Below are 10,295 nucleotides of genomic sequence, written 5' to 3' on the forward strand. Positions count from 1 at the left end.
TTTAAATGTTGCAAAATATTGTTTTGCTGTCTGCAAGCTACAGCCTGAGTTAGCGGGATTGTCATTATTTTAAGTTTCTTAAAGATTTAGATGTGTGCTTGGCATCGATTGCTGTTATTATTGTCTGGCTATTGACTGTATTTTTAAAATAATAGTAACAGATATATCTGATCCGTGATCATAAAATACATCTCTCTCTCATAGTAGTAGTTAATCTTTCCCTCAACTAAACAGCATTTTCCTCTCCCCCATCTCAAAAAATGCTTTGCTGTCCATCCAAAACATTTCCCCCCTCAAAAGTATTTTTCTTCTCCCTCCCTCAGAAAAAAGTGAGGACTTGCTCGTCAGTCTTTCCCTGTGTACCAGCTAGCATTTATTTTTAGACCCCTGACCCATAGACTATTTTCCGAACAGGTAGACATATTATTTTACATTTCACAAACTTTTGACAAAGTCTACAACTTTGTCCAGTATTTCTATTGCAGTGGGGAATGTTAACAGGCCAGCATCACAAGTGTTCAGCACTCCGTGATAACCATTTTCGGCGTGGAACCAACTGAGTCGCACACCGTTGTCCTCCAGACGCTTCTTGTACAGGAGGGAGTCGTCCCGCAAGACGTCGTATTCGCAGCTCACAATTAATGTCTCTGGCAGCTTCCGGATCACAGAGTCTTCAGCGAAAAGTGAGGAAAATGTGACTTCCAATAACTCTGTAAGCTGCTGGTACACTTCAGGCTTATAAGGGGCGAGGGGTACTTGTTGGTAGCCACGCAGCTTAAACCTTTCCGGAATATTGTCCGCACTGACCCACTTCCCATATTTCAGCCTCATCTCATCGGGCACATGGGAGCCTTTCAAGACGTCATCACACAGCGAAGTGCCCTTCCGGATATACTTCAATCCCAAATAGGCAACGCTGTGTCGGTACAAGAGAGGAATAGTTGAGTTCTGCTGATAGGAAGGCAAGTTTAAGTCCATAGCCTGACAGGCGGGATAGAGCAGCACCTGAGCCCGGAGCTTAGGGAGGTCAGGTCTCCCCACAAGCTTCTGAGCGACAACAGTAGCAAAACTGCCTCCACAGCTGTCCCCACCGATGACAATCTGTGAAGGATCCACCCCGTAGGCTTTTGCGTTTTGCAGGAAGTGCACCGTTGCAGTGAGGCATTCTTGGTACTGGGTGGGATAAGTATACTCAGGAGAGAGGTGATAGCTGTGAAGGCACAAAGAGGGGGCAAAATGTCAGCATCCCAAAATCTGGAGCAGAGGGGGACGGCAAAGGCATTGCAGGCGTAAAATCTTGCCTTTCACACAAATCTTGCCTGTGGGTGTCCAAGCCCCGCTTGAAAATGAAGCATGGAGAGCTGGATGAAGGGCAAGTTTATTTTATTTTATCACATTTGTACACCGCCCCAAACTTTCGTCTCTGAAAGTTGCCAGGAGCCTCCTCTTTTCTCCTCCTGCTTCTTGCAAGCATTGCAAGGAGAGGCACTCCTGGCAAAGCTTGCGAGGGTCAGACTGGCCCTGTAGAGCCACTGAGATTTTGATGGCATGGGGTGCCTTGCTTCCACTGGAGGTGACTGCCTTCCTTGCCTCATGACAAGGCCGCCTCTGAGCTGGAGTACTGGGCAGTGTAGTTACAATTGAACAAAGTGGGACAAGTGTCTATGGGTCCCAGAAAGAAGGGAGCCCACTGACTGGGTGGCAGCTTGTTCCTTGCTCGGGCCCTCATGCCTTGCTAGAGAAGGTAGGGGCAGTGTACGGCCTTCACTTGTTCTCCCAGGATCTTTTTCCAACCTTGATAACGCCCTGGTTTGGGCCCGTTGTGGAACCCGACCCCTTGCCACTGGTGCTTCCGGTACTGGCTGTACAATGGGCACAACTGTTGTTGGACTACAGTTCCCATCATGCCCAACTAGTGGTTAGAGTGCTGGACTAGGACCGGGGAAATGCGAGTTCAAATCCCCCTTCAGCCATGAAACTAGCTGGGTGACTCTGGGCCAGTCACTTCACTCTCAGCCTGACCTACTTCACAGGGTTGTTGTCAGGAGAAACTCAAGTATGTAGTACAACGTGCTCTGGGCTCCTTGGAGGAAGAGCGGGATATAAATGTATAATAATAATAATAATAATAATAATGATAATAATAGCCAATAGTCAGGGATGATGGGAACTGTAGTCCAGATGGTGGGTCAAAGATGTGGAGCCCTGACTTGGGGGCCAAACCTGACAGAATTCTGGTGGTTGCAAAACCATCCAGAGACAGATTCGGATCTGGAGTGTGGCACTCTGGCGAGGGAGGCCCTTTCTCCATGTCATTTTCCTTCTCCAAGCAACTGAGTTCACTTACCCAACAGACACGAGCACTAAATCACCATCCTTGGCAATTTTGTTGGAAACATCTTGATAGACATCTACAAAACAAATGTCAGGAATGGAGTGAAAACAATTTGGAGGACACCGCTATTGTGGTGAAGCTCTTTTTTAGTATGAAAAATGAGACATACTGTATACTCTTCATAAGACATAAGAACAGCCCAGCTGAATCCGACCAAAGGCCCATCGAATTCAGCTCCCTACCTCATACAGTGGCCAACCAGTACCATCTGGAAAGCCCACAAGTGGGAGCGGGGAAGGGCCACGCCTCCCTCCCATTGGTGTTACCTAGTCCCTAGTGTTCAGGGGCTTGCCACGTCTGATCCTGATAGACATATACTGCTATCAGGGCTTGTAACCGAATTGAAGATGACCCTGAATTAAAGGTGACCCCCTTAAAATATAAAGGCTGAATACAGGTGGCATCTGTATTTACCCAAAAGGAACAGCTCTCTGAATTTTTGACCCCCCAATTTCTAACATCAAAGAACTTGAAGGCAAGGGGTGGCAAAGAATTTCTAACATCAAAAAAGGGGAGGGTGATATATACAATGGTATGCTTAGAGTGCATGCCTTTTTATATTGGTGAAACTGGTCGAACACTGATAAAAAGATATAAGGAACATCTGGCAGACATACAGCACAGTGATAGAACAAAAGCACGGGCAATGCATGTTAAAGAACAACATCAAGGCAGAGTAGTGAATACAAAGATATTCACCTTGGCTGTGGAGACGGATGTGAGGAAACGAAAAATCAGATAAGCCGTGTGTGTGTGTGTGTGTGTGTGTGTGTATCAGTTGCATCCAACTATAAAGAGGAAATTGGGGAAGCAATGGTTATTGGTTATTGGTCATTGGTTATTGAGTGTATGCACTTCATCATGCTTTTGTGTTCTTTTCCTGCCTCCACGGTCTCCTCCTCCTCCTCCTGCTGTCCCACCACCACCTTTCCCCCTGTATGTGCTATTGGGAGCTGCACAGGATTGGTTGGTTGCCTTCAGTTCTTTAGCCCAATCGTAGTGTGGAGTTGTATTTAAGAAGACGACTCAGCCACCTTAGTATAGACACTGAGGTTGCTGTCTTACATCGAAACGTTTGCTATTTGGTTACATCCGTGGTTTAACTTTTATTGTGCATTAAAGAAGGTCATTGAAAAAGCTCAAAGAACTTGTAGGAAAAAACCTAGGATTCAGGTTAATGCAGTAATAGCCTGTCCTCCAAGTAATCTAATCCACTTTAAAAACCATCTAGATTGGTGGCTACCTCCATGTTGACAGCAGCGAATTCCATCTAACTATAACTTTTTTTTAAAAAAATTAAACTACTTTTTCTCTCAATGTTCTGGGAGCGAGAACATCAAGAATTGTTGAAATGGCTGGGAATGCTATGTTTCCAAACTGTAACAAAAATATATGCTAACCTCAATTATTGAACGGACCTATATGAGTTACTGCACAGACACTTCAAAAAGAACCCAAAGCAATAGTGTCATCCAATGGAGAAGTACTGATACCTTTGAAAATATAATCCTTCATATATGCTAACCTGAAGACAATAAAACATATATGTATGTTAACAAAATTTAACAACTAAAATAGCAGTATAAAACTGAATTCATAAAATGCAATTAACAATCATAATAAATGTGCATATCAATTGAAACAAATATACAAATGAATCGTATTTGATATAGTCCATAACAGTTAAGAAGGAATGAATACAGTTTTATATAGCTATTTTAGATAGTTATCCAAGACAGTCATGGAGCTCAACAAGATGTAAGCATGCATGGCGGGAGACTGCAAAGTGATTTTTGGAGGGACTTGCCTCCCTCCAAAAGTGGCATCAGAAATAGATCACTGAGAAATAGATCACATTTTTTGGCATCAGAAATAGATCACTGAGAGCTGTGTGACACTCAGGGACATCTTTCTGATGGCAAAAACAAAAACAAAAAAACCCCTTTTGGAGGGAGGAGAGAGCAGGTCAGCACTGGCTGACTTTCTGTGCAAAGACGTTGCCAGCATTGTCAGTCTGCGGACTCCCAGAAGCCCCTCTATTAATGTCTGAGACTACAGGCTTGTAGTTCCCACTCTTAACGTGTTCCGAGTCTCATGGGGTCGTGAGGTTGTATGTGGGGAACAGACACTTAGCAGGCAGTGGGATGATCATCCCCAGGCTCACCAGCTATCAAGAAAATTGAAAGGGGATTAACCATGAGCCTTTCCTGCTATTGGGAATGTCCACTCATTTCATTTTAGATCCCGCTCAGGTTGAATCAGGAAGGCCCCATTCTGAATGCACGTGTGCACACACTGCCTTGATATTGCCGCCCAGGACAAAACTCATTCTGCACAGCGATGAAAAACATTAGAAGGACCACTGAAGCAGACCCAAGTTCAAGTTAAGGTCAAGGTCTCTCTGAAGAGAGACTGATCCTGTTGCCTCCCCTCCTTGGTTGCCTCAAACAAGCTAAACTAATGATTAGCTAAACTAATCATCTCGGCAGGGACGCAGATAAGGCACTGTGAACAGCCTCTTTTGTTCTTTAACAAAAAGGCTGATGGGCCATAGGAACTCAGGACATGCTTTCATTAAACATACGGATTGGTTTACTGGGTCCTTCCAACCAGACAGATAAGTCATTGCATGTCCATTCAGTCCATTTATAGACAGGTTGTTCTTGACCTTTTCACGCCAATGGTAACACACCCAACAAAGACAATGGATTCTTCTGAGATCCACCAGAATTCCTCACCTCAGGACGGAAGAGGAATCAGCATTTTGCCTCAAGGCACATTTTGGGCTATAACTGGCCCTGGTTTCATGAACCAATGTGCTTCATTTGGTCTTGAAACCCACTGTTTGGGCAATTGACCTGACACCCACCATAATAAACTGAAGCTGAATCCAGATAAGACGGAGGTACTTATTGTGCGGGGTTGGAACTCTAGAGACGATTTTGATCTGCCTGTTCTAGACGGGGTCACACTTCCCCAAAAGGAACAGGTTCGCAGTCTGGGAGTACTTCTGGATCAACGTCTCTCCTTGGTTTCTCAGGTTGAGGCGCCCGTTTCTCGAGATCAGTGACCTCAAAACAGTGGTACATTTGTTACCAAACCTCCAGACTGGACTTCTGTAATGCGCTCTACATGGGGCTGCCTTTGTACGTAGTCCGGAAACTTCAGTTGGTCCAGAATGTAGCAGCCAGGTTGGTCTCTGGGTCATTTCGGAGAGACCACATTACTCTTTTGTTGATGGAGTTACACTGGCTGCCAGTAGGTTTCTGGCAAAATACAAAGTGCTAGTTATAACTTATAAAGCCATAAATGGCTTAGGCCTTGGGTATTTAAGAGAGCGTCTTCTTCGCTATGAGCCCCACCGGCCGCTGAGGTCACTTGAGGAGGTCCGTATCCAGTTGCCACCAACTCGTTTGGTGGCTACACAGAGACGGACCTTCTCGGCTGCTGCCCCGAGATTGTGGAATGCGCTCCCTGCTGAGATACGATCCTCCCCATCTCTGGCAATTTTCAGAAAACACCTGAAAACACATCTCTTCAGCCAGGCTTTCTCAGCTTTTTAAAACTTGTTTTTAAATTGTTCTGATTGTTTAATTGTTGTTTTATGATGTTTTTAATTGTTTATCATTGTTTTATAATTTTTTGCTTTAATTATTAATTGATTTTAATGGTGTTTTAATGTGCCTGAGCCTTTTGGAAGGGCGGTATAAAAGTTTTAATAATAAATAAACAAACAAACAAATAAATAATATCTGGCCGTGTCTTGCACATCATGCCATTCCTGCTCTTAGCCTCCAGATCGGCCTTTCTCACTGGCCCAATCTACCCAGAATGCCTCGCTGCTATGAGAAACTGGCTAGAGGATTCCAGACTCCCTTTGGATTTACCCTTGCTGCCTAACCCCCGAATGGTATTTGGTTCTCTGCTGCCTCCCGACTCCTGGTCCAGTCCAGAGGAAAGAGGTCCTTCAGTTGCATCAGAGTCATAAGGAGGGAAGTCATATAATAATCCCTGCTCCGCTCTGGACCTCTCTCTATTCTTGCTCTTTCTTAAATCCAAAAACCTGTTTCTCTACAGACTTCTTTCTTGAGCCAGTATGGAGTTCATCTAATTTGAACCCCAAGCAAAATTGCTTCTGTAAGTAATCTGGTTAAGCTCTGCAATGTATTTTAGTAGTAATATTTCCTTAACCCCTGCTAACTTGGCAAAGAGGCACCTTTTAACGTGGTGATTTTATACAGCAGGGAAAAGCAACTGGCCCTATCCACCCCCAGCACAGTATCTCCAGTGACTGTTGCTGGTGTCTATCTTATGTATCTTTTTAGATTGTGAGCCCTTTGGGGACAGGGAGCCATCTTATTTATTTATTTCTCTGTGTAAACCACCCTGAGCCATTTTTGGAAGGGAAGTATAGAAATTGAATGAATAAATATCAAATCATTTTATTCCTGTACCCCCAATCCATCAATAAACCGATTGTATTTGCAAACTTCAACCTCTCTGTACAGTTCTTTCTGCAACCTAAGCTTTGAACAAATTATTATGAAGGTGGGGCTGTTCCATTCCAATGGTAGCTAATTGCCCCACAGAAGCCCAAAACGTAAGCTCAGGGTCCCCGCCAGGTCCTTGAAGCAGTTCCACTAACAAAGAGCACATTGCAGAGCTCCAAGTCAGTAGCTTACGTACTGTGCAGGGGGGTTGCACATCTCCAAGATGCACATGGCACACTGAGGCCCGCCACTGCTCCTAGTGTAGGTGTGAGAGGTTCTGTGCTAATGGCACAGTGCGTCAGAACTGCACCCAGCTTCCAGCTTTCCCAATATATATGGACTCAAAAGCAGTTTCACACAATTGTTCTAATGTAGAGTTAATGTCAGTTACCAACATTGACGTAGTTGTGTGAACTCAAGCCAAGATGGTTTATGCCCCGAGGTTCTCATCTTGGCATGAATTATGCTAATGTTGGTAACCCACATTAAAGCTAGATTCAAACAACTGTGTGAACAGACCTAAAGTAAAAGGCAGAGTGTGCCATCAAGTCGATTTCAACTCCTGGCGCTCACAGAGCTCTGTGGTTTTCTTTGGTAGAATACAGGAGGGGTTTACTATTGCTTCCTCCCACGCAGTCTGAGATGATGCCTTTCAGCATTTTCCTATATCGCTGCTGCCCAATAGAGGTGTTTCCCATAGTCTGGGAAACATACCAGCGGGGATTGGAACTGGCAACCTTTTGCTTGTTAGTCAAGCATTTCCCCGCTGAGCCACTGAAGGTGACCTGTGAACAGATCTAGCTATAAAATGTCTATATAAATGTCTTTATAAACTAGATATAAAATGTCTAGTTTAGCTTCCACCTCTCCCAGAACCACCCCCATTCATGGCCGTCACAGATGCCCATATAACTACAATAAAGGTTGGTATCTTGCTTCCCCATTCCTTTTGCCTTTTCTTTATTCACCTTCCCTAGACAGCAAACTTTCAGCTCCTAAGGAGTCCCTTTGGACATTCTCTGACAAAACCCAGTTCTACCACAAATCCTTGAATCATCACTTTCAGGCAGAACTGCAAGTGACTTGAATCCCACAGGTTCAGTACGAATACTTCAGCAGGACAAAAGGATATTAAAGGATTTCATATTTGGAAATATTAATCCAGGTTTAGTTTTGGCTTCCTCCCTAATGCAGAGCCAGCGTGGTGTAGTGGTTAGAGTGCTGGACTAGGACCGGGGAGACCCAAGATCAAATCCCCATTCAGCCATGAGACTTGTTGGTGGGTGACTCTGGGCCAGTCACTTCTCTCTCAGCCTCACCTACTTCACAGGGTTGCTGTGAGGAGGAACTTAGGTGTATAGCACACCGCTCTGGGCTCCTTGGAGGAAGAGCGGGATATAAAATGTAAATAATTAATAATAATAATAATAATAATAGTATTGATGATAAAATTCAGCCATCCCAGTTCCTTGGGAGGGACTCGATGTCTGGATCTGACTGTGTAAACAAGAAGTAATAATATTATTATTATAGTAGGTACTACTGACTACAAACAGACAAACATCTGCCACACAATACACAAGATATAACTGTAGTCGAGAAGAAAGAAACACAAGTTAAAATAATTGACATAGCAATACCAGGGGATAGCAGAACAGAAGAAAAAGAAATAGAAAAAAAATCACAAAATACAAAGATCTACAAATTGAAATCGAAAGGCTGTGGCAGGAAAAGACCAAAATAATCCCAGTGGTCATTGGCGCCCTGGGTGCAGTTCCAAAAGACCTTGAAGAGCACCTCAACACCATCGGGGCCACAGAAATCACCATCAGCCAATTACAAAAAGCAGCTTTACTGGGAACTGCCTATATTCTGCGACAATATCTATAACAATTGACAATAAAATTCAGCCATCCCAGGTCCTTGGGAAGGACTCGATGTCTGGATAAAACAAACCAGTCAATAACACCTGTCTGACTGTGTAAATAAATAAATAATAATATCATCATCAAACTGTGGCCCTCCTGCTGTTGTTAGCCTACAACTCCCATCATACCCAGTCACAGTGCCAGAAGCTAGGGATGATGGGAATTGTAGGCTGGAGGGCTACAGTGGGACACCTTTGCTAATGGGTGCTCAGAATCTCCTCCTTAATCTCTCACCAATGCTTCCAGCCAGGCCAGCTCCTCCATGGTAGAAGACAAATCCTCTCCTGAGGCCAGCAGATGGTGCTTTAGGGTAGTAAACCCGAACAGGCACCCCATCGAAATGTAGATCTTTCGAGAAGAGGCTGGGATCCAACCTTGTGCTCTTGAGTTGTAGGAAAAAACGAACAACCAGAACCTGACTGCAAAGGCCCAGACGTTCACAGATCTCCCCCTGTTTGGAGAAGGAAAACATGTGTCACAAGACTCTGTCACACCCTTAACTTCTGATTCAATAATTTATGAGAAGCAGGTGTGGGTAAGAGAAGTACACTGTCTTCCTCACTCCAATGACTCAGTTTCTCCATCGGTGGCACACATGTGCCTACAAAGATTAAAATCATTGAGACAATGATTTTCCCCATGACACTCTATGGATGCAAAAGCCGGACTTTGAAGAGACTAAATAGAAAAAGTATTGACACTTTTGAACTTTGGTGCTGGAGAAGACCTTTGAGGATACCATGGACAGCCAGGAAAACAAACAAATGGATCATAGAATAAATCAATCCAGAATTTTCACTCAAGGCACAAATGACCAGGCTCAAACTATCCTACTTTGGACACATTATGCGATGACCCAGCTCCCTTGAGAAGCCGATAATGCTGGGGAAAGGTTGGAGAAAAGGATGACCAGCAACAAGATGGATGGACTCGATGACGACAGCCATGAATGCACCACTGAGAGACCTTAAAGGTCAAGTTGAAGACAGATCATCCTGCCTGGAGAGAATCTTTGGGGTCGCTAAGAGTCGGCACCGACTTAATGGCACTTAATCAATCAAATCAATCTGTGGAAACAATCCATTAACCAAATGTTGGGGTTTTTTTTCCTCCCCCAGTTATGAATTATGTTTCAAACTATTCCTGACATTAACAAATATAAGTGCCTGAAACAAACTTCCATTATGTTTCTGTATGCCCAAAATTAAAAACTCTGTTGCATTGATTCTATATGCCTTTTTAGCTCTGTGTAAAGAAAGCAAAAGGATGGTTTTGCATAAATAAACTATGTTTTATTTATTTATTTTTATTTATTTAACGTATTTTTATACCGCCTAAAACTTACGTCTCTGGGCAGTTTACAATAAGATAAAAACAAAAGGTAAAACATTAGTTTTAAAAACCCCAAGAAATTAAAAAAAACACCACAATTTAATTTAAGAAAAAAACAATATTCTAAAAACAACATTAAAACAATCAAAA

At 43.5% G+C, this 10,295-nt stretch overlaps 1 protein-coding gene across 1 annotated transcript; it reads right to left on the reverse strand.

The window, feature by feature from the left end:
- Positions 1-435: 435 nt before the first annotated feature.
- On the reverse strand, positions 436-9,285 carry LOC128338475 (arylacetamide deacetylase-like 3). Its single transcript, XM_053280975.1, has 3 exons — positions 9,048-9,285; positions 2,348-2,411; positions 436-1,210 (listed from the first exon to the last, which is right to left on the reverse strand). Exons 1-3 carry the CDS (start codon positions 9,283-9,285, stop codon positions 436-438), a joined length of 1,077 nt encoding a protein of 358 aa, XP_053136950.1.
- Between the last annotated feature and the right edge of the window lie 1,010 nt (positions 9,286-10,295).

Source organism: Hemicordylus capensis, chromosome 16 (assembly GCF_027244095.1).
Source record: "Hemicordylus capensis ecotype Gifberg chromosome 16, rHemCap1.1.pri, whole genome shotgun sequence".
NCBI classification, from domain to species: Eukaryota; Metazoa; Chordata; class Lepidosauria; order Squamata; family Cordylidae; genus Hemicordylus; species Hemicordylus capensis.

Excerpts from the sequence above, each read along its gene's own strand:
- LOC128338475 (XM_053280975.1), bottom strand. The coding sequence starts at position 9,285 with ATGTTTTCCTTCTCCAAACAGGGGGAGATCTGTGAACGTCTGGGCCTT. Across the intron at positions 2,412-9,047 it reads TGGCCTGGCTGGAAGCATTG|ATGTCTATCAAGATGTTTCC; the intron begins GTGAGAGATTAA and ends TTTGTTTTGTAG. Across the intron at positions 1,211-2,347 it reads TTAGTGCTCGTGTCTGTTGG|CTATCACCTCTCTCCTGAGT; the intron begins GTAAGTGAACTC and ends GTGCCTTCACAG.